The sequence below is a fragment of the Sporothrix brasiliensis genome, assembly GCF_000820605.1.
Source record: "Sporothrix brasiliensis 5110 chromosome Unknown Cont18, whole genome shotgun sequence".
Taxonomy (NCBI): domain Eukaryota; kingdom Fungi; phylum Ascomycota; class Sordariomycetes; order Ophiostomatales; family Ophiostomataceae; genus Sporothrix; species Sporothrix brasiliensis.
The window spans coordinates 980,482-1,003,246 of NW_024467137.1; the positions used below are offsets into that span (position 1 = coordinate 980,482).

The window sequence follows — 22,765 nt, forward strand, 5'->3', positions numbered from 1 at the left end:
CGTCGGCAGCAATTTGGAGAGATGTGGCTACTTTGATGCGTCGCGGAGAGAGCAGACGGCACAGCTCCAATTGACGCGCCCCACTAATTAGGTTGCTGTACCCGTCGCTGGCGGCTGCCACTTTAGCGTGTCGGCCCCTGCGTGTGGCTCCCACAACGCAAGCCACAGTGGCCTGCCGGTCGCCAATGTCCCCCAATTGCCAAAGCTCCTTTTTCCTGCCTGTTTATAATGTCCAGCGAAACGGGACATATGAACAGCCTCGTCACGAACGTTGCCCGTCCTCCGTCGCCACACCCCAGCGCATCGCCCATCGCTTAGACTCAAGATATTTTCCAAGTTCCCGTTGCCCACCATGTCGCAGGTCCCCGTCCAGTCGATCCCGCGGGATCCCCAGCTTCTGTTCGTCATCCCCTCTCCTTTTTGCTCTCCCCTCTTCCTCGACCTTCAGCACTCTCTTCGTGTCGATGCCGGACCACCTGCTAACTCTTTAGGTACTGGATCCTCTTCCCGATTACCATTGTCATGATCCTCACCGGTGTCCTGCGCCACTACGCCAATGTGCTCATGGCCACGGCGCCCAAAAAGGTCGAGCAGCGCGCTCTCCGCGAACAGCGCTCCATGGTGCACGGCGTCAACGTCCGCACCAACCACCACGTGCTGTCGGGCCGCTCCTTCAACACACGCCGCGACCACCTCGTGGCAGCCTACGAGTCCGGCGCCTACCTCAAGGCGCCCGAGAACCGCGGCCAGGCGCCGCCGAACCCGATGACGGACCCCAACGCCATGGACGGCATGATGGGCATGATGAAGGGCAACATGGCCATGATCATTCCCAACACGCTGATTATGAGCTGGATCAATGCCTTTTTCAGCGGATACGTTATCAGTGCGTTCATTTTTGTGACTTGGTGTTTGGATGCGACCTTTTGATTTTTTCTTTTTATTTTTTTAAAAAAAATCCTTGTGACGGTACACCTGCTAACTATATAGTGAAACTCCCCTTTCCCTTGACTATCAAGTTCAAGAGCATGCTTCAGGCTGGTGTCGCCACGCGGGACATGGACGCGCGCTGGATGTCGAGCATCAGCTGGTACTTCTTGTGCATTTTCGGCCTGCAGTCCGTGTTCAACTTCCTCCTCGGAAACGAGAACGGTATGTGTCTTTCGTGTCTCTTGTGTCTCTTGTGTCTCTCCTGTCTTTTGACGTCCCTTTGTCTTCGTGGTGCCATCCATGTTCCTAACAATGTACAGCCGCCAGCCAAATGGCGCAGCAGATGGGCCAGATGGGGCCCCAGATGCCCCAGATGGGTGCTCCTGGCCAGGACCCGGACAAGCAGTTCCTGGCCGAGGTCGAGAACCTCGCCGTCGTGGAGCACTACTCGGTGCTGGACAACGTGGAGCAGCGGCTGCTCAGCCGAGCCACCAAGGCATAGTAGAACGGACCTCCTGTTGTCTGAAAGAGAACAGGGTAGAGAAAAGATGGTCTATGTACATAGGGAAATGAGAGGATGGAAAATCAGGGATTTGGGGCAACATGGGAAAATCCGGGGCAGAGAGTCGAAGGCCAGAAATATCGCATATAGATCGCCCCCAAAGGAGCTCTTTCACTTTTTTTCTTCTTTTTCTTTTGGACATTCTGCGCATCATCTGGTCCTTGGCTGGTGGCCATGTCTGGTGTGGATGCCAGGCTTCCTGGGTCGCCAGCCGTTGTGGCTCCGTTGTCCGGTCGGCGGTTTCGGGACATCGTCGTGTCGATCGTCTTTTGTGCCCCGGCTCACTCGTCCCACCAGATGCACACGCCGAGACCGGGGTCTTTCATGCTTCCGCGGATGCGATATGGCGGATTGCGGCGTTCGTCAGGCTCCTCACCACGCTCGATAGGCTTCGTGGGCGTCTGGTCGTGCCACTCCTCGTCAATGACGCGGAACCGCACCATTTCGTGGTTGTCGTAGTACATGCGCGTGTCGTCAATGTTCCACACCCACAGCTGCTGGTTCATGTCGCTGTTGGAAGGTGTGAGCAACGATTCTATACGTCCGTCGATCGGACCGGGCGCCCTCGTTGATACGGAAGAGAAACTTACTATTCTGCCTCGTCCGGCAGCTCGTCATAGGGGACAAGGATGTCGTCGAAAAAGTCGGTGCGCACTAGAGGCAGAGTTAGTTGTTGCTGAATCAAGCTGACCACAGCCAAATGGATGGATCCGACATACAGTGAATGCCATTAGGACTGCAGCTGCTGATGCGGGCAAACATCACTTCGCCCTTGAACGGGTGAAAAACGACAAGGCGGAATTCGACTGAGGGCACGCACGTTAGAAGAGGACGGAAGGCAGTCGACGAGAGGCGCTTTTACTTACCATTGACGTTAACGAAGCCGTCACCGTGACCGATGAGGCCTTCTGAGGTCCATAATAGGTCATAGAGGCAGATGCAAAGGCCAATCTTCTGGATCACCTTGTTGGCATACTTGGCATTGATGTTGTCCTCGATGGCATGGATACTCCTTTTGGAGAAGTCGTTTGGGTCTATCCGGACCAAGTCGGCAATTTTTGTCTGAAAAAGGCCAGTCAGTACAAGCGCTCTCTGCCTCTTGCGCTCCCTTCTTCCCGGCTGCATGGGCGTTCCATATTCCAACGTCAATACAAAGCGTAGATCACGGCGTTTACTCACGAGAATAAACATGTCGCCAGGTGTTCTGAGGAGCTGCAGGTGCCTTTGTCTTGATAAACTATGTGTATGTCGATCCGAGATCGTAGAGGCTCCAACTTGTACCAAACTGTCCACTGGGCTCGAGAAAACGGGAAGGTTGTTCAGCAACCAGGCGAGGATATCGTCATTTTCGGAGGGGGACGACAAAAAAACAGTTACAGTGGAGCTATAGCTGCTAAGGCACTATATTTTGGGGTGACGTCCTCGCAATTCTGCCGCGTTATGTAATCCGTCGTTGACCGCCTTTGACGCGTTTCTGCCACAAACGGGACGGACTCGAGACGACAGAATTCCTGTCGGGAACTTTCCGTCCTTCAATCTCGCGATTTGGGTATCTCGCAGCAACGCCCGTTTCCTTGTGGATCCTCGACAGTCACGATCCCATCTCTCGCCCATCTTCAGTCGACGAACTTCCTTCCCTAGAGTTTATTTCATCCCATAATCAGCCAAAGACTTTTCTTCCCTTCGTGGACATCCGGAATCTTCGTTTTTGCCTCGCCAGTTATTTTTGCCTTTGTTCCCTCCTGACTTTTTCCTGACGGCCGTCGAGATCATCGAATCGTCCTCTTCTCATCAACACTCTTTGCTTCTATTCCGTTCGAGTCTTTGGTGTCAGAGCAGTCCTGGTGCCAGTATTCGGGCTCTTTCAGTTGCTACCCCTTTCCAGCACCCGCCACTTCGATTGTCGATCTCACTACTGCACAGCTGCACACTTATTCCATTGACCCGCCCATTTCGTTGGGTGGTAACCGCGTTGCGCAAGACACACAGTCGACTTTGTTTGTCGTATCCGGCGTCATCGAGTCACATGTGGCTAGCCGCCTAATTCATGTGATTCAGACTCCGCATCTCAACGTAGTGTTGAACTCCCTCGGCCATTTTTGTGTGTTTTCTCTACTCTCTTCCGTTTGCGTTTTCTTCTATTCGTTCCTTGCCTCTCCCGCTCTGTCCTTCTCCTAGCACATCGACGATGTCATCCTACGGATACGGTCCTCCGCCGCCGCCACCGTCGTCGTCACAGGCGTCCGGAGGCTACGGACACCAATACCCCTCTACCTACCAGCAAGGCCCGTCCCACAGCGGTCCCTCGCCTCGTGGCGGTCGCGGCGGAGGATACTATGGAGGCCGCGGAGGTGGACATGCAGGACAAGGAGGTGGCAGCGAACATCATGCTCAGCAGGGGTATGGCTATGGATCGCAAGGCCCGCAACAGTACGGCCAGCAGAGCCACTATGGTGCTTCTACTCCACACAGCGCGCCGGCATCCTATGGCGGACCGTCACAACAGCCTCCGTCGCAGCAGCAGCACCAGTGGTCCCACGAACCGTCTGTCCAGCACCATGCACCGCCACCACAAGGATACTACGCACAGCACCCACAGCATGCGCAGCACGCGCCGCAGGGCTACCCTCAGCAGCCCCCTCAGGCCCAGTCGCCTGCCCAGCATCAGGGCTCGTATGGGCAGCAGCCTCCGTACGGACCCCCCAGCGGCCCGGCTTCCTCTCAGACACCGTACAATCACCAGTACCAACAACCGAGCGCTCCCCCTTCGCAGCAGTGGAGCGGGCCTGGCGGACAGAATGGAGGATACAGCGGGCATTATAGCGGCCGAGGCCGTGGAGGAGGTGGTTACCACCATGAGTCTCGGGGTGGCGGATCGAAGGCCCATATGATGGGTCCGCCCATCCGTATTGGTTTTGAGAATGGCGGTTCACAGCACCGCCCGGGTGCCGGATCGCCAGCTCCAGTGAGCAGCGGGGGTTACCAACCACCGCCATATGCGGCCCCGCAAGGAGGAGTACCGCCGCAGCCTCCGTCGGGTCCGTCCGGCTACAATGGTGCCCCGTACCAAAGCTACCCACCAACAGGCCCAGGCGGTCACGGTGGCCCTGTCGGCCCGCCGCAGCACTATGATCCTTACTATAACAACCAGAACAACCGCCACCACCAGCGGGGTGGGTTTCATAACAACTCCCATCGCGGTGGCCGCGGTGGGTTTGCTGACAACAAGATGCGGTACAAAAAGCACAACAGTACCAGTCACGCCGGTGCACCACATACCACCCATCCGCACTCCAACAATCATCAGAAGCCTGATGCTGCCTCGGCTGGCAAGAAGAAGAAGCGTAAGACGAACACACTCGGCCTCACGCCGGGTGAAGAGTCAGACGAAGAAGAAGATGATGAAGAGGCCAAGTTGGTTGAATTGATCGGTCCCGATGCTCCAAAGTAGGCCTCCCTCCCCTTGTTTTTGTTTTCTTTGATCTGTTTTCTATTTTGTTTGCTGCTGAAAAGCCGCACGTGAAGAAAAGGCACAGTGCTTGTCCTTTCTTGGCCTACTGTCTGCTATATTACGTCTCTATTACTATTTTGTCACATACACGTTATTAACAAGACAGCCCGGTCGACATTGCCGCATGGATCGCTGAGCGGCGAAGTAACTTCCCCACCAAGGAACGCGTGAAGGCGAAACTTGCAGGAAACGATGCAGGCAACAGCAAACCAGAGGATGGCGCCAAGGCCGAGTCTGCGGCTGTTGCGTCGCATGGTGCCAAAAGTGTGGCGGGCCTGACGGCCTTGGAGCGCCAGCAGCAAAAGGCGGAGAGACTGCGCAAGCAGCTGGAAAAGGTCGAGTCCAGCATCAAGCGAAAGCGCGAGCAGCAGGATGAGGGTGATGAGATGCGCGATGTGGAGGGCAATGGCGATGGCGCCGACTCGGACGCATCGCTAGACTCCAAGCTTGGATCGGACGATGATGCACCCGAGGCCGTACCCATCCGCACCGAGACGGCAGCGTCTGTGGCTGCAGCAGCAGCGGCGGCCGCGGCCAAAGGCGTGATCCCACCGGCCGCGAAGAAGGCCGATCCCACAAAGCACTGCAAGTACTACTCGACCGGTGGCACGTGTGGCAAAAAGGGCAAGTGCCGCTTTGTGCACGATCCGGCGGTGCGCGAGGCCGCGCTGCAGGAGCGCGAGCGCAACGGCGGGCGTATGACGCTGCGCCAGCGACTCGTGCTCAACGACAAGGACCAGGAGGATCTGACCATCGTCAAGACCCTGCAGTACCTCAAGGAGAAGGGCATGATGTCTGGCGCCAGCGCCCCTCTTGCACAAACCGCAGGGTCCGGCGGTGGCACACCTGGTCCGGGCCAGTCGGGCGCGTCGTCCAAGACGCAGAGTGTCGCACCCACCAGTCCCGGCAAAAGCACCACCAAGCCAGAGTCGGGCGCCGCGAGCTTGCCGGCTGCCCCGTCTCTGGGCAAGAAACACCAGCAGCAGCAGCAACAGCAGCCCCCGCCGCAGCCGGCACAGTCTGACGCCGGCGCTGCTGCGGGATCTGCTTCGTCTGCTCCGACCGTGCGCTATCAAGGCTGGGATCTTAGTGGGTTTGGCAACACTGGCGTGAAGTCGGAGGAGTCTTGAGCGAGCACATAAATTACGTGTATCCTCCGGTTTCTTCGAGGTAGAGGTGCAGTGGCACACTCTTTACCTTTTACGCAGTCCCCTGTTCCGTTTATATGTTGCCCTGTATCATGAGCATTGCTTGATCTTGTTGTTTCTATTGTTTTTCATTTGTCTGTTTCGTGATTTGTTGTACTTATATCTTTAATCGGGTGTCAACATTCTCTTTATCCTTTATAGTGCATTCCCAAAAGGAGTTAATCGTCAAACAAGTGTGAGGTCTATAAAGGACCAGAAAATGGGGCCTTCATGTTCCTTTTGATGAGGTTTGTGTTGCTCTGTCCCTTCCTACTTCGATTGCTTTTATACGATGGATGTAATAATACCAAAGTAATAATTCTACCTACGCACTGCCTTGGTGGACTCCCCAACGGAATACAAGTGTCTCAGTATCTATATTCTCTCCATGGCATTATTATTTCTAGGTTGGTTGGCCAAGATGGCTGGCCAGCCGTATCGAGGACAATTTGCCTTTTTCTTCATGACAATTGCAAAAGATGGACCAAAATAAAGATCAAAATAGCAGCAATAATATGTAGACAAGGGTAAAAAACTGCCTTGGGAGACTTATAAAGCTGGATCTGGCAAGCCACGTCGTCTCTTTGAGAGATCGGATAGTGGGACGTCGATTTAACCTTAAAGAATGCACGTGGATAAACATGGATGGAACACCAAAAGAAGAAGTGGATAACTGGATAACGCCCGAAAAACCTGGTTGTTGGCTCGGGATGTTGTGTCGATCGTTGTTCAACTTGTTGTCCAGATCCTCTTTTATTTGTCGAGGACACTTTGCATCTCCAGAAAAACACGTGCGGTACATCCCAGTTTTTTGACAGGATCATCCCTGACACACCAGCGTGGGATCAAAACAAATAGATAAATACAAATCCAGCCAAGAAACGTCCAAGGGAGATAAAAAAAAGTTGGAAATACATTGTACCAGCTCGTATGGCTAAGGCTTGTGTAAGTACAACATTCTATTGACGGATTTCAATCCCTCCTAAGGCGATGGTTGTCTCCGTGCCAAGACGGCAGCGGCCGCATTGCATGTACGACATACTGCGACTGCATTCCATGGGTAAGGGCAAGTCTGCATGATACTTTTCTTTCATTTTCATTTTTTCTCCCAGATTGCTGGTATTTCTTCTGGTATTTCCGCAGCTCACTCGTCGGCCTGTTTTACGTACTACAAGGGACACGTGCGAGACAAGCATATACATGTACTCATGTACGTTTGACTTGCTATAATGCTTGAATAAAACACATCCTTCTCTGCTTCAACTCTCCCCCTGCGCCGTGCTGATTGGAAAGAAAGCACCGAAAATCAAAACACGCGACGCGCATCAAAATAAATAAACAAATAGGGGTAACCTATGCACACTATCAAAGCCTTCGCCTTACGGTACGCCTTCAGCCAGATCCGGTCATGAGAAAAAACAAGACACGGAGCCTCACCATCATCCATCATGCTAATTATCGTCGCCATCCTTCCCTGCCCTTCTACCGTTCCCTCCATCCCTTCGCTTATAAAATCAAACAAGCCCTCCGCCGTGTCTTCGTCAGCGTCGTCTCCTCGTCGGTGGTAGTATTAATACCGCGTGCAAGCACTGCGGGTTTGGTTGGACCGGCACCCCTTCGAGTACGTGGGCGTAAATGTTGAAAAAAAGAAATAGAGCACAAGAGTGCATAAAAGACATCAAGTCGATCAAAGTGTCGAATGATAAAGAAGATGAGGAAAGGTTGGGAGAGAATCAAAATGGCAAAATGCGACAGGGAAACGAGTACATCGTGGCGTCGCCCAGCTACCCAGCCCAGGGGTAGGTGTATCGCGGTATGCCAGAGTCACTCCAATTTCATTTGTTTCCTCATGTTGTGCTGCCACACTGTGTTTTGATATTTTAATTTTGGAGTTCTGAATGGGGTTGCAAGGCTGTCCCTTTACAGGAGGTAAGCAAACAGGCCCAGAGCCACAGCGGCGGCACCGTTGCCGAGGTGGCCAACGGCCGTGGGCATGGCGCCGTTCGCGGACTTGGTCGAGCTCGGCGCAGGAGTGTTAGTAGCTGAAGCCGACGCGCCCTTGTCAGTAGCTGTGGCACTGGTCGTCGGGGCAGAGGAGCTTGCAGCAACAGCAGTGTAGTTGTCCGGGTTGAGAGAACCGCACTGGTCCTGAATGCTAGTCGTGCAGTTCTTCTGGGCCTGGGCGTTGCCAACGTTGGCTGCGTTGCACTCAGAGTAAGCTTCCTGGCAGATGAACTATACGGGCGGGGGAAAGAGTCAGTCACGCAAATTCAACGATCGAGTCGCAATACGAGACGGGTAGCCATTGCTACGCCAGGATAGCGCGAGAAGACATACGGTAGGCAGAGTCTGCGTGTAGTACTCGAGGCCGGGGGCGGTGCCGTTCTGGCACAGACAGTTGAAGGTCAACAAGTTCTGTATCGGAATGTCAGCACAATTGGTAATTCTCGAATACAAAGCATAGCCGACCGGGCTGGGCTGCGCCAGTCCGGGTGCAAGGGGGAGACTGGGCCGCGACGTACGGGGTCACAGCTGTTGGCCTTGGGGTTGCCGTCACAAAGCGTCGAGCACGTGTTGCCCTGTGCAGAACACCAGTTCGCTGGTGGATGGCGAAATAACATGTTAGCTACTGTGTGCAGATCAAAAGGCGAGGCAACAAAGTCATCGTTAAGTCACGGCGGAGTGACAATTTCGCCATAGCGAAGGGCGCGCAAAAGCGGCCTGCAGAGAGAGGGACGAGTAAGAGGAAACAGAGGGAAAACATACACCGCAGCGTTAGAGGAACAGCCGAGGGATCAATGGTGAAGTTCTTGACGGCATTGACGGCACCGAGCGCAGAGAGCGCGACAAACACGACCGAGTTGCGCATTTTTGCTGTTGTGAAGGGCGAAGGAGACGAAATGTGGTGAAAAGACGAAACCGAAAAAAAAGAAGAAGAAAGAAGACGTGATACTATTTCGGCTTGTCAAAAGCTTCAATGCAGTAATTGGAATATATTTACAAACGGGGTGGAAGGAGGACAGCAGGAGAGGACAAGAGGGAAGAGAAGGGAAACAAAGGGAAAGAGGGTTTGAGACTGGGGGAGTATGCGATGATTTAATTTGTTTTGGGGGCAATTTGGGAAGGGGCGACAGGCACAGGAACGGGAAGGAGCGATGGGCAATGAAGGGGTGGTGGGTGAGGACAGGCACAGGCACACGATAGAAAAGGTTAAGGCATTTCAGGCCGAGCTGCCGGGTGGGGAGGGAATGCTTTGTGTGGGCATTACGGGGGCAACCACGACAGCTCGCGATAGTCAGAGTGCAGCAACAAGCCGCCAAGAAAAGGGCAACAGCAACAAGGGAGCAAGAAAGGAGCTACTTTCCGTTTCTGTTTTCTGCAGTGGCACACACATGCGACCCATTGTGGTAGGGAGCAAGACGAGCTAAGATACCGGAGGCAGGTACGGACAGTGCAGGTGGCAGGTATCAGACCTGCGCCGCATATTGCAGCTTGTACCAAAGAGGGAATAACAGGTGGTTTTGCGACACCAAAATCCTCTGGAGATGCGGGAATGGTAGGGATTGTGGAAAGGGCGACCGCGCAAACATGACTAGACCAGAGTGCATCAACAGAAAAGTGTGACAAGACTAATCGGCCTTGTAGGATAGCTGCGCCGCTAAGCCAGAAGCGACCTAGTCCAATGGGACCTCGCCAGACAAAATCAGAAGGAGAGGAAATAGCGAGCAGAAGTATGAGCGTGAGGGCGAAACGCCAAGAGTAAAAAGGGCAGCGAGATGAACAGGCCAAGACCAGGTCTTGCTCGTTGCTCCTCTTTTGCGTCTTTTCTTCCGTGAAATGCCTAAGGTTCTTTACCGGGGCGTCATATCCTGTTGGAAGGGCCAACGCGCAGCTCTCAAAACGTTGTGTCTCGTGTGTTTCCCATAATAATACCGTCGCTGATAAGCTGATAATATAATACAGCCTGGTTCAGGCCTATCGCGGCTTCCTGCAATGCCAAACAACCGCAAACGGGCCAATTGGTCTCACATGAGGAAGGCACGACGGAGGCACAGCTGTGGGATAGTTAAGCTGGTCTTCCATTTCTAGGATGTGCCTCTGATTCCTCTTAAGTCCAGCCTCTTCAATTTTCATCTTCCACTTTTGCGCCTCGTTTTCCTTACTTTTTCTTCGCTCCTATTGCGATTTTCGCCGCTTTCGTTCGTTCGCTCGTTTTCTTCCGGCACACTTCAAGCCGTGTCTCCAGTTTTAAAACGCAAACTCCACTTGCGTCAGCGTGCAGAAGCGTCCGCGACGTTCCTTCCCTCTAGTCCATTCCTTCTCACCTCCACAAGCTGATACCTTGTTGTTGGAAGGCGCCAGCCACATATCAACGAAGTAACACGAGTCACGCACCAGTCACAATGCGCAGTTGCACCATTTCAGGTACTTCACGCCCACAGAAGTACGTTGTATCTTTTCCCGGTTCGGAAACACAAGCAACCGTAGGTACAGTTGTCGAATGTACGAACATGCGCTCCACGATCTCGCCGTCCGTTTTCCCCTCACGGTCCTTTATATGCCGTAGCTAGTAGCTCCCAAGCTTGCTTATCGTCATTAAATATATATATATATTTCTCGTATTGGCCCTTGATTAGCTCCGAAATGGTACCCCTTTCGCCACCTGCACAGGCACGGCGGTTCTTTGGTTTGTGGGATTGTCACACGTCTCATGCGATGTGCGAGTATTTCTGTTGGTTTGGCGGTGTGATGAGCCAAGGATTGTCGCGTAAACAGTCAGAGAAGGTCGCAAATGTTGCTGGGTCACCAACAAGTGCATTATTCATCCAAGTAAGACATTGGCTGTTCGCAGCCTTCCGACGCCAACTGGACGTGCCTTGCTGATTTGTATCTTACCTTCTTATCCACAATGATATTTTGAATCCTTTACATTGTCGCTACTACTTTCTTTTGACCTAGTGCTAGCCGAGACGAACAGCTTGGGAGTTCTCTGAACTTGGGTTCTTCGAATCCATCGTGAGGTCATCGCTGGAGTCCGAAAGCCAGGGTCAATCATTACTTTTTCCCGGTGGGGCCGTCACTCAATCCGCACATCTTTTGTTCTGAGCATTTTTCTGCTCAGACCGGTGTTCGAGGTTTATCTGTCTATCCCGCCGTCTCCCTCGTCGTGTCTTTCGTTGCTCAGTTTTGTCATATTGATCTTAATGTTATATGAACAGCGGCAACGCCCCATAAAAGGTGCAGGTCCAATCTGATTTGACGGGGCTTCGCTTTCACGCTCAGCCTTGCCAACATGCAAAGTTGTAGTACTCGATATTCTGATTCCAAGTGGCAAAACGATGCCCTGAGCATAGCGCGACCTCAGCTAAAAAAAGAAAAAAAAGGTGAGTAATGTATGTCATATGAAATAGTCTAATCTGTGCGAGCATGGAGCAATATGGACGTTGAAAACAGCCTATACAAAAATGAACATAAACAATGGCATCCTGCCTGTCTCTCTGCATCGTATGAGGAAAGTAGACACTGGCCAGAAGCACATGCAAATATACTCTTAACCGGCATATACATCCCCGATTCCTCCTCCAAGAACATCACCGATATCGAGACACCAACGAAGAGCAAGCGAGCGTCAAAACCAGGGCAGTGAATAAATGATAAAGGGTAAATGCAACAAAGAGACCGAACTACGAGAGACGACACCCAGCAGAGTGAGTGGGCTTCATTCCCTCCTCACCCGCCTTTCTCCATCAGAGCACGCGCACCGTATTATATATGGTTGTTGGGAGGCGGGTGGTAGAAAATACAAAACACAAGTGCTCGAATGCGCTTATGCGTCAATGAGGTTCTCCTCCTCCGGCGCCGGCTTGTTGTCCGCCTTTGCCTTGCCCTTGCGCTCCGCCGTTCTCTGGTAGTACTCGTTGATAACCTTGGCCGGGATACGGTTCAGCATGTCCTTGCGGTAGATCCGCAGCAGGCTCCACGCTAGATCCAGCGACTCATAGATTGTGCGCGACTCGTACTGGCCCTGGCTGATGAACTGGCGCTCAAACTTGTCCAGGAACTCGAGCGACAACTTATCCTCGGCCGACAGCGCCTCTTCACCGACGACAGCCTTCATGGCCGCCGCGTCACGACCAATGGCGTACTTGGCGTACAGCTGGTTCGACACGTCACCGTGGTCCTTGCGCGTCATGCCCTCGCCAATGGCCGACTTCATCAGACGTGAAAGCGACGGCAGCACGTTGATGGGCGGATAGATGCCACGGTTGTACAGCGCGCGGTCAACAAAGATCTGGCCCTCGGTAATGTATCCCGTCAGATCGGGGATGGGGTGAGTAATATCGTCGTTGGGCATGGTCAGAATGGGGATCTGCGTAATGGAACCGTTGCGGCCCTCGACACGGCCGGCACGTTCGTAAATGGTGGACAAATCCGTGTACATGTAACCGGGGTAACCACGACGTCCGGGCACCTCCTCGCGGGCGGCAGACACCTCACGCAGGGCATCGCAGTAGGACGTCAGATCGGTCAGAATAACGAGGACGTGTTTCTCGAGCTGGTAGGCGTAGTACTCGGCGGTCGTCAGGGCTAGGCGGGGTGTGATGATACGTTCGATCCTAATTTGTTAGCTTCCTGTATGACGAAAAATAAAACAAAAGGGCATGGAACGCACGTAGGATCGTTGGCAAGGTTCAGGAAAAGCGTGACACGCTCCAAACTGCCGTTCTCCTCAAAATCGCGGGTGAAGAAGCGAGCCGTCTCCAAGTTAACACCCATGGCGGCGAAGACAATGGAGAAGTTCTCCTCGTGTCCGTCGTGCACACCCTTGTTGGTGACACCTTCGCGCTGCACCAGGCCGGCTTGGCGACAAATCTGGGCAGCAATCTCGTTGTGTGGTAAACCGGAGGCGGAGAAGATGGGGATCTTCTGGCCACGGGCAATCGAGTTCATGGTGTCGATGGCCGAGATACCGGTCGAGATCATCTCCTCGGGGTAGACGCGCGAGTAGGGGTTGATGGGACTACCGTTGATGTCAAGGTACTCTTCGGCTAGCACCTTGGGTCCCTTGTCGATGGCGCGGCCAGAACCGTCAAAGATACGGCCCAGCATGTCTTCGGAGACGCCGAGCTTGAAGCTCTCGCCGGTGAACTCGACCTTGGTCTGTCGAGAGAAGCTACGTTAGGGCTGGACATGTGCCATTGAGAAAGACAAATTGGGTAGCAGTCTTGATGCCGTCTGATGCCAACGTACCTTCTTCACATCTACACCAGTAGTACCCTCAAACACCTGCAGTCATTAGCATGCACCCTGGATATTGCAAGATCGAACTCGCTGAGATCTATCGATGCCATCGTCGTACCTGGACAACAGCGCGGCTGCCTGGGATGGGAGAAACGACCCGTTAGCACATATGCCCAGCCTCCCAGAAAGACATCGTCACAGCGTAAATTAGCAACATACCTCTGGCCTCAAGGACCTGGCCAGCGCGGACGGAGCCATCGGGCAGCGTCAGATTGACAATCTCGTTGTAGCGGGGGTTTTTGACCTAGACAGTTCACAAGTCAGCCAAATGTCCATGTCGAGGCAGCACTCGAAATGAGGCATGAATAAGAGGAAGAACAAAGACGGACATTGTCGAGAATAACCAAAGGGCCATTGGCACCGCCAACGGTGTTGTAGGTGATGTGCGGGTTGATGTTGAACGAGGAGGAAACGCGAGGGTCCATGGTGCTGGCAGTCGTGGGTGTCGGTTGGCGGGAGGCCAAACCACGGAATGACGAAGGGAGAGGAAAAGAAGAGGCTGAGGAGCTGGTGACGGATGTCGCTGAGAGGCCGAGAGAGGGAGTCGAGCGGCGTTGGCAGCGGGTCCGACGAAAATAAGCAAGAGGTGACTGAGGAAGGAGCGAGGCAACAGCTATCGTTAGCAGTCGGCTGTCAGTGCAGAGTGTGGTTGATGCCGGCCGATAGGAATGGCTGAGTAGATGGGGTGCGGGACTTTTGGAGTGAAGGTGTGGCTTGCGAGGGGCCAAGGCAAGAAACGTCCCAAGCTCCTTGCTGGTTCGGGTTAACCCAGAATTGCACCACAGCAGCTTAGCAGCTACGGACTGACCGTCTGCCTGCTGGACTCTCGGTTGGACGATGTCACGTGCACGTGATCGACTTTGCCGCTTTGACAAGTTTAGGCCCGTTGTAACCGCACCCAGTGGCTAAAAGTGAAGTTTATACGAAATTGTGCCTGGAATAGCTATTGAAACACGTTTTGGGAGAACGTCGAAAGTCGCGACATTCTGTCCACCTTCGCAGCGCCCAACACTTTGACAGCCATGTCGACGTTTTACGACACGGAGCCGCAACCGACGGCGTCGCTCGTTCTGCACACGACCAGCGGCGAGATCGCCATCGAGCTGTTTGCCAAGCAGACGCCCTTGACAAGCCGCAACTTCTTGCAGCACTGTCTCGACGGCTACTACGACAACACCATCTTCCACCGCCTCGTGCCCGGCTTCATTGTCCAGGGCGGCGACCCGACCGGCACCGGCAATGGCGGCGAGTCGATTTTTGACGGTGGCGCGCTGTCGGGCGACCTGGACGTGTGGCCCATGGACGAGCGCCGCGGCGCCAACGCAGGACCGCACGGCATCGGCTTCAAGGATGAGTTCCATACGCGGCTCAAGTTCAACCGGCGCGGACTATTGGGTATGGCCAACGAAGGCAAGCCGGACACCAACGGTAGCCAGTTCTTCTTCACACTGGACAAGACGGACGAGCTCAACGGCAAGAACACAGTGTTTGGCCGCGTGGCAGGGCCGACAATTTACAACCTCACAAAGATCGGCCAAGGCGATGTGCAGGAGGGCAGTGAGCGGCCGCTGTACCCAACACGGATTACGCGGACGGAGATCCTGACCAACCCGTTCTCGGACATGCGCAAGACGGAGCGGGACGCACGACACAGCGCAGTAAGCGCGCCACGAGGAACGGACGAGAAGAAAAAGACAAAGCGCAAAAAGGGTGTCAACAAGAACCTCTTGAGCTTCGGGGACGACGTCGAGGATGATCTGGAAGGCGATTCGGCGGCGTCGTCACGAGGGAAGAGCAAAAGGGCGAAGCTCGACAAGGACGACGAGGACGAGGCCGAGGACAAGGATGCAAAGCTGGAACGCACAGAAAGCACACACCACCACAAGACAACATTACCTTCACGAACGCTCTCTGGAAAATCATCTCCAGAGCGCTTAACAAAGTCTTCAAAGAGAGGCAAGGACAAGCACGTGTCCGACTCCGAAACCGACCCGGACTCTGCACCGCGGCGGAAACAACCAGAGATGACGGCGCTGGAGAAGACGAATGCCGAAATTGCTGCTCTCAAGGCCTCGATGCGGCGAACCGTTGCGGTGGAGCCAGAAAACACAAAGGAGGATAAGAAATCGGCCCTAGACAGTCTAATCCCATCAGATGCGAGGCGCGGCAAGAAGTTTGACCGCAAAAATGGATTGTCGAGCCATGACAAGAAGACGCTGCGCTCCCTGGACGAATTCACCTCCAAGCTAGGACAGGAAGCAAACGGCAAGGCCGCATTGCCTCCCCCAGAACAATCGGCGACAGCAGGACCAGACGTGGGCGAGGGCGAGGGTGACGGCACGGTGTGTGACCTGCACTTTATTGCCAACTGCCAGAGCTGTCGGCCCTGGGATAAGAACGGCGAGGACGGCCAGGTTAGTGATAGCGACGGCGAGGACTGGATGTCCCACACGCTCAACTGCGCGGCCGACAAGCTGGGCAAGGACCTGAGCTACCGAAAGAAGGCCGAGGAGGAGCTGATTGTGATCGACCCGCGCGAGAAGGCGCACGCGCTCAAAGAGGAGAGGAGCAGCTCGCGGCGGGACAGCGGTCGTGCCGGGGGCCATCGGGACCAGACACGACATGCGAAATTGTCACAGGCAGCAACAGTATCTGGACGAGGGGCCAGGTGATGTGATCTCGTGTCATGAGATGGAGCAGGCTACAAGATAGTGTACAAAAACAATACCCATTTGCATGTTAAAATTACATTCTAGAAGGTGCTCGAAGTTTCCAACCTGCCACGTGTTTGCCTACAGGATTGCGCAGAGTCTTACGGTAAGGCTGTCAAGACAATGAGACGTAATTTGCGTCAAGGGCGTAAAAGGAACCGGGTTCGGTCGAATGTAAAGACGCTGTGACCGACGGATTTACAGTGGAGTGTTGGCCCCATACAGCACGTCTCCGAGCCACGGCAGGACCCGAACACTGCAATCGCTGCCCGGGTCTTTAACCGGTCCCGGTTTTTTTTCCCCTAGGAGCATAGTGACCACGTTGGCCGAGCGTGACTTCCCATGCTGCCGTCTTGCTCGCCTGCCACTGCAGCGGAAGGATCGATCAGGTAATTTGTCAAAGTTGGCAACATGCATAATGAGTTAGGCAGAAAGGGCGGACGACGGTATCAGCGCGAAACTGCACGAGGAAAGAGCTGCCCAGCAGAAAATACGGAGCATAAGTTTTCCAATGTGCAGGCTTGTCACCGCGCGCTCTGATTGGCCGGTGACACTGAATAAGAGCATGTTGTTCTCTGACCGCTACAGTTGTAGGTAACCCGAACAGGCCGCCGTAGCGGACGGAGCAACAGTGGATGGCCTGGCGCAACTCCGCAGTGGAAAGCAAGGCCGTCAGCGTGCCGCCCTGCCCGCTTTTGTGTCTTAGCACGCCAATTGCATGCGCCAGCGACATAGAGCCTCACGCCCTAGCGGGCTACAGAAAAACGAAAGAGAGACAAAAAAAAAATCAAAGAGGAAAACAGCAAACAGCCACGATACAACAACACGACATACGACGACCCGCCATCCCCCTCCCTTCCGACCTGTACGTGCAATATATTTACGTCCTCGTGCGGCCGCCTCGGATTCGCTGCGCCCAACAGAGATGGCCAGCGATTGCGCCCGAAAGGCCCTCGATCGCGATCAAACGGACTGCGACAGACGGCCAGCAACTAGACGATCATTGTCTCCCACGAACACTGTGACGGCCGATCCTTGCGTGGAACGGCACAAGTGATCTCAATCCTCATAGTATATTATTTCGAGTGCATATCTGCGACCGCGCCAACCGACGACCGCGCCTCCGGACGAACGACGGCCCCTTGACAGCTTGGTTATCTCACCGGGTTGCATTCGGCGACTGTTTCCTTTCAATTCATCTTGTGACGCTGTTACGGTGCACACGCTTCCCGTCCGACGACCTCATAACGACACATCGCGACCTGTTCGTCGCTTGACGTGCATCCCTCGACTTCAGCAGCCAGAGGCGGTCAGCAGCCCTCGAAGCTTACGACTTCCGCGCCTTGCACGGCTTGCACGTCTTGGACACTCCTCCACTTCTGTTACGACAGCTCCCCATAGCCAGCAGCCATGTCGCCGAATCCTCGTAAGCGCGCCGCGCCCGGCGATCCGCCCGTCTTCCCCGTTGCCGGCAACGGGCAGCCTGGCTTCAACCCGGCGACGCAGCAAGACCAGCTGCTACAATGGTCTGGCGGGCTGCCTGATGGTTTCCCCAATCTCGCTCAAAATGCAAACTCATATATGATGGGCAATCAGGGCCAGTTCTTCCAGCAACAGCTTCGCCAACAGCAGCAACAACAACAGCAACAACAACAGCAACAACAACAGCAACAACAACAACAGCAGCAGCAGCAGCAGCAGCAGCAACCGCAACAGCTACCGCTGCAGGCTGCCCAGCCACAGCAACTTCATATCCAGCCTCAGCCCGCCGTGCAGCAAGTAGGCCAGGTCCAACCGCAGCCGACATCCACGGCCATTGCTCGCCGGCCACCCAATCGCGCCCTGGTTCCATCTGTGGCCCGGCCGGCGTTTGATCCGAACACGGACTGGTCTGCCTTTGGCGACGACGCGGGCGCGCTGAGTACCAGCCTCAACCACAGTGTGGGTGGCCATCTCGCTGCCGTCAACAGCAGCAGCAACAACAACAATGGCAATGGAGGCACGGGCCTGCCCGGCGAGAACGAGAGCATCGAAGTCTTGGAAGAGCGCGCGCAGCGTATCAAGAAGGACTCGCAAGCGAAGCGGAAGCAGATCCCGCCGTTTGTGCAGAAGCTGAGCAGTTTTCTCGAAGAGGCCAAGAATACGGAGCTGATCCGCTGGTCCGAAAACGGCGACTCGTTCATCGTGCTGGACGAGGACGAATTTGCAAAGACACTCATCCCGGAACTCTTCAAACACAACAATTATGCGTCGTTCGTCCGCCAGCTTAACATGTACGGCTTCCACAAGCGAGTCGGCCTGTCAGACAATTCCATGAAGGCGAGCGAGCGGAAGAACAAGAGCCCCAGCGAGTACTACAACCCGTACTTCCGGCGCGGCCACCCGAATCTACTGTGGCTTATCAACAAGCCGAAAAGCGGGAGCAAGGCGAAGCGCGGCAAGAAAGACGACGGTGACGGTGACAGTGACGAGGAAGTGGCCATTGACGAACCGTCGCAGATGGCGCACCATGCCAGCATTCAAGGGATGGGCAACCAGCAAGGACGCGGCTACGGGGCGCCCGGCGCGGGGCTCGGTGCCGGCGGTAGCAACCTCTTGGGGGCCAGTGGTGGCGGAGCAACTGGTGCGAGTGGTGCCGTTGCTCTGGACGCCAACGGTCACGCCAGCGGCGAGTTGGCGCCGCTCCAGAAGAAGGACTTCCAAATTATCAAGGACGAGCTCAACACGCTGCAGACGCGGCAGACCCAGATTTCGAAAGTGATGCAGAGACTGCAGTACGACAATGCGCAACTTCAACAACAGGCCCGCCTCTTCCAGAACATGCACGAGCGCCACGAAAACTCGATCAACGCCATTCTCAACTTCTTGGCCAACGTCTTCCGCAAGTCGCTCGAGGAGCAGGGCGGTGTCCAGGGCGTTACCGAGCTGCTGGCAAGCATCTTGCCGAATGGCCAGATGCCCACCGGCAGTGTCGTGGATCTCACCGACGATTTTGACCGACGGCGAACGACGCCTCAGGCAACCAATCTGAGCACGCCCCCGATGAAGCGACAGCAGAGGCTGTTGCCCCCGATCCCGGCGCCCAGCGCCTCCTCGACCACCGCATCCACTCCGCAAGCGTCCGGTAATAGCGGCGGCGCGGGTGCCCGCGGGAGCAGCGCACGCTCGTCGTCCGTCCTTTCACCCGGGCAGCAACATGTGGGCGCGAGCTACGGTCATACAAGCGTAGGCCAAGCCGGACACCAGCCGGCCATGGGCTCGGTTACAGAACTTTTTGATTCGCCGAGCGAAAACACCTATTTGCAGCACGAGCTGCAAGCCAACCCGCAGGAAGGCATGATGCGGATCATCAACGACACCAACGCCAACACGCCAGCGTCCGGTTCTGCGATTGACCTGCTCGAAGCGGCGGCCGGCACGCCGGCCAACATGAGCACAGATCAACGGGACCGGGTGATTGGCCTCATGTCGGGGCAGGGCAACAACAATGGCAATATGGGCCAGCAACAGCCTCAGCAGCCCAATGTCGCGAACCTGGCCCAGAAGAGTCCTATGACCGGCCCTGGCGGCGTGCCCCTGTCCCTCCAGGTCCCGATGACGATCCCGGCGACCAATGCTGGCAGCGCTTCCAACAACGTGCCGGGTATGCTTTCAGCAGCGGATGGCGCCAGCACATCGCTGTCGCCAATTCTCGGCAATGTGCAGACCGTGCCGCCGCCGTCGCTGCAGGACATCTCGAACACGCAGTCCGAGATCGAGGCGCTCCAACGGCTGCAGGACGAGCAAAATGCCAAGATCAGCGACCTGACGCAGATGCTGGGTCCCCTGAGCCCGTCGGGGCGTGTTCCGGGCATTGACGAGGACGCCATCTCCGTTGGCGGCACGAACCCGGGCATGCAGAGCCCGGGATACTTTGATCTCGGCCAGTACCTTGACTCAAACGCCTTTGGTGACGACTTCAACTTCGCGACGGACGATCTCGTGGGTGGCGGCAACGCGGGCGCCGGCACGGCAGGCTCTGCAGCACCAGTGTCTGGTGGTGCTGGCGGCATTGCCCCTCTTGCGGACGACTTCAGCTTCACCATCAACCCCAGCAACAGTGCCGACAACGGACACGGCGCTGATGGCGACGATGACGGCGGCCACGGCCTCTTTGGCAAGTCCCCTAGTCCGGCTTTGACAGAAGAGATCCAGCGAACCGATCTCAGCAGAGGAAGCAGCCCGGATCCGGCCGTGAAGCGGCGGCGTGTGAGCTAGATGGTAGATGGATTGCCCTTTGCTTTCTCTTCGCTCGTCCTGCGCAGGTGAAATGCCTTTTTTGTCAGGTCTCACCTTTCCTAGCTTTCATTTCTTCTGCTGGGTCTTTGGTTTATGTCCCTTTCTTGCGTGGGATCTCCTTGTATGCTGCATTTCATGACATTTTTTTGGGAGGGGTGGAACGTGTTTCTTTTCATTCCACGAGCTGGACGGGACAAGAAGGGGCTTTTACTGCAGGGAACTCTTTCGCCTTGGCTGGATGGCATCTCGGTTTATGAGAGCTTCGCACTGCTAAGGGGAAAGTCTGAACATATGACGGCCAAAGTCATCTCGCGGTCGGTTGGTTTTCTTTTTCATTTTTGTTTTTTTGTGATTCTCATGTGAGGACCAAAAGGTTCCATTAACGATTTTTTATCCATTTAATCTCATCCTTTCATTGCTGCTCACTGCTATATCGCGTCGTCCTGCATCTATTATATGCGAATGTCTTGACACATGCGACTGTGATTTTGTCATCTTTGCTGTCCTAGAGTAAGATCGCTCAGCGTCAAGAACCAAATCTTCTTTTCCTCTCGGAAAACCTACGCAAAAAGACCAGATAATAAGTGACTTGAAAACATTGTATGTTAGCTGGAGAAAAAAGGAATAGGTGGATGTTCGTTTGTTCCTGCCTGATAAAACGTAAGATAGTTACGTCCGCAGCTTCCGCAACTAACACGCTTTCTCCATTGCAGTGACGAACACTAAGCCACCCCGTCCAAAGGACCCCAACGGCAAGGCAAGGGCGCGCCCCTGGCGAGGCGCCCCATAATCCCATTAATGTGCCTGCCTTGGCTGGACGCGCCCCCTTCCTTTTTCCAATGGGAGCCGTTACAACCGCCTTCGCCAGTCTCACATTTCTGCCCCTCTTCTCCTTCCCCGCCTACATGCGCGCTGCAGAAGGGACACACCAGATTACCACCGCCATAGAAAGCTCTCCTCCGTTCTTTCCACTCACGTTGCTGTGTCTCGTGTTTCTGCCCTTTCCTAGCGCTCAGCCCTGAAACGACAGCCTTCTCTGCGTCCAATTCAGCCCGTCTCATCTTTGCCCTACCTATCTCGACGTCTCTTCAACGAAACACAGGCACCTTGGACGCGCACACTCCGCGACATATCGAAATAGGGGCCATACACAACTCACATACCTTGTCGGATACCACACCAAGCTCGAAACCAACTCTTTCCTGCCTTTCCCCCAAACACGCCTAGCATCTTCTTCACAGAAAACAAAAATGGCCGACGAAGAGCACGAAGTACGCATTTGACCTCGACTCTCTACGCCTCCGCCCCCTCTCCACAGCCTTTCGCTAACACACACACAGGGCGCCACCGTCCAGGAGCAGCTTATTGAGGCTTGCCGCCGCAACAACCCCGACCTGCTCGCCGAGGTGCTCAAGGGCCGCTCCGAGACCGAGGCCGCCCGCCTGCTCAACGAGACCGTCACCGTCCTCGGCAACCACCTCTACCACGAGGCCGCCTCGCAAGGAAACTGTACGTTGTGGTCCGCATGCGTCCGCTTCGCTTCGCTCTCACCCTGCTAACTGTGTAAGACGAAATCATCGATGCCCTCCTCGACCAGCCCGGCTTCGAGTGCGACCCCATCTCCCGCCGCGACGGCGACACCCCGCTCCACACCGCCATCCGCTGGTCCAACGCCGAGCCCGCCGCCCAGCAGCCCTTTGCCCAGGCTCTCGTCGGCATGATGCTCGAGGCCGGCTCCAACCCGCGCATCAAGAACAAGGCCGGCCTCACCGCCACACAGCTCGTCGACCCGCGCTACCCGCAGATGCGCCAATTGATCCAGACGCAAGAGTACATGCTGCTCAACGCCAGCGATTTTGTCGACGACAGTTCCAACAGCAACAGCAGCAGCAAGCCCTCGTCTGCACCGCCGCCGCCGCCACCACCACCGGGCCGCCCAAGCGGTGCCGCACCAGCCATACCGTCGTCGGCGGCACCACCGGTCCCGCCGCCGGCTGCCACCGCATACGATGACGACGCCGAGTTTAGTGGCAGTGACGATGAGGAGCGGGCAGAGTGGGAGCGGCAACGGCGGCAACGGCGGGCATAGGTGTTGGGTTGCGTGAGCGGGGATGTAGGGCGCAAAAGGACCTGGGTTACATAGAGAAGCAGAAGCGGGGCTACGAGCATGCATGTAGATTGATTTTAATACGTTGTGATTTTTTATAAGTCTGCAACTTGCGTGTACGACCAAGAACCGCTACATACAATAGAAAAGCACACGTGCATGAAAGACGGCTGTTCC

The 22,765-nt window shown here is 55.2% G+C and overlaps 8 protein-coding genes across 8 annotated transcripts; 5 read left to right on the top strand and 3 right to left on the bottom strand.

Moving 5' to 3' along the window:
- Positions 1-352: 352 nt before the first annotated feature.
- SPBR_01857 (uncharacterized protein) lies at positions 353-1,432 on the top strand (the record flags this gene model as incomplete). The annotated part of the gene is made up of 4 exons (XM_040760167.1): positions 353-399; positions 492-886; positions 991-1,152; positions 1,251-1,432. 4 exons carry the CDS (start codon positions 353-355, stop codon positions 1,430-1,432), a joined length of 786 nt encoding a protein of 261 aa, XP_040619274.1.
- Positions 1,433-1,773: 341 nt separating this feature from the next.
- On the bottom strand, positions 1,774-2,683 carry SPBR_01940 (DNA-directed RNA polymerase III subunit RPC8; the record flags this gene model as incomplete). The annotated part of the gene is made up of 5 exons (XM_040760250.1): positions 1,774-2,002; positions 2,083-2,146; positions 2,212-2,298; positions 2,359-2,554; positions 2,672-2,683. 5 exons carry the CDS (start codon positions 2,681-2,683, stop codon positions 1,774-1,776), a joined length of 588 nt encoding a protein of 195 aa, XP_040619275.1.
- A 997-nt stretch (positions 2,684-3,680) lies between these two features.
- On the top strand, positions 3,681-6,133 carry SPBR_01372 (uncharacterized protein; the record flags this gene model as incomplete). The annotated part of the gene is made up of 2 exons (XM_040759683.1): positions 3,681-4,939; positions 5,110-6,133. 2 exons carry the CDS (start codon positions 3,681-3,683, stop codon positions 6,131-6,133), a joined length of 2,283 nt encoding a protein of 760 aa, XP_040619276.1.
- Positions 6,134-8,110: 1,977 nt separating this feature from the next.
- SPBR_01920 (uncharacterized protein) lies at positions 8,111-9,059 on the bottom strand (the record flags this gene model as incomplete). The annotated part of the gene is made up of 4 exons (XM_040760230.1): positions 8,111-8,425; positions 8,528-8,605; positions 8,713-8,816; positions 8,957-9,059. The coding sequence occupies 4 exons, from the start codon at positions 9,057-9,059 to the stop codon at positions 8,111-8,113; spliced, it is 600 nt and encodes a 199-aa protein (XP_040619277.1).
- A 2,958-nt stretch (positions 9,060-12,017) lies between these two features.
- Positions 12,018-13,917, bottom strand: SPBR_01507 (V-type H+-transporting ATPase subunit B; the record flags this gene model as incomplete). The annotated part of the gene is made up of 6 exons (XM_040759817.1): positions 12,018-12,807; positions 12,864-13,351; positions 13,442-13,477; positions 13,551-13,570; positions 13,652-13,736; positions 13,822-13,917. The coding sequence occupies 6 exons, from the start codon at positions 13,915-13,917 to the stop codon at positions 12,018-12,020; spliced, it is 1,515 nt and encodes a 504-aa protein (XP_040619278.1).
- Positions 13,918-14,514: 597 nt separating this feature from the next.
- Positions 14,515-16,164, top strand: SPBR_01600 (peptidyl-prolyl cis-trans isomerase SDCCAG10; the record flags this gene model as incomplete). The annotated part of the gene is made up of 1 exon (XM_040759910.1): positions 14,515-16,164. One exon carries the CDS (start codon positions 14,515-14,517, stop codon positions 16,162-16,164), a length of 1,650 nt encoding a protein of 549 aa, XP_040619279.1.
- Positions 16,165-17,613: 1,449 nt separating this feature from the next.
- Positions 17,614-20,460, top strand: SPBR_01315 (heat shock transcription factor; the record flags this gene model as incomplete). Its single annotated transcript, XM_040759626.1, has 1 exon — positions 17,614-20,460. One exon carries the CDS (start codon positions 17,614-17,616, stop codon positions 20,458-20,460), a length of 2,847 nt encoding a protein of 948 aa, XP_040619280.1.
- Positions 20,461-21,731: 1,271 nt separating this feature from the next.
- Positions 21,732-22,570, top strand: SPBR_01972 (uncharacterized protein; the record flags this gene model as incomplete). The annotated part of the gene is made up of 3 exons (XM_040760281.1): positions 21,732-21,752; positions 21,822-21,990; positions 22,050-22,570. 3 exons carry the CDS (start codon positions 21,732-21,734, stop codon positions 22,568-22,570), a joined length of 711 nt encoding a protein of 236 aa, XP_040619281.1.
- Positions 22,571-22,765: the final 195 nt, after the last annotated feature.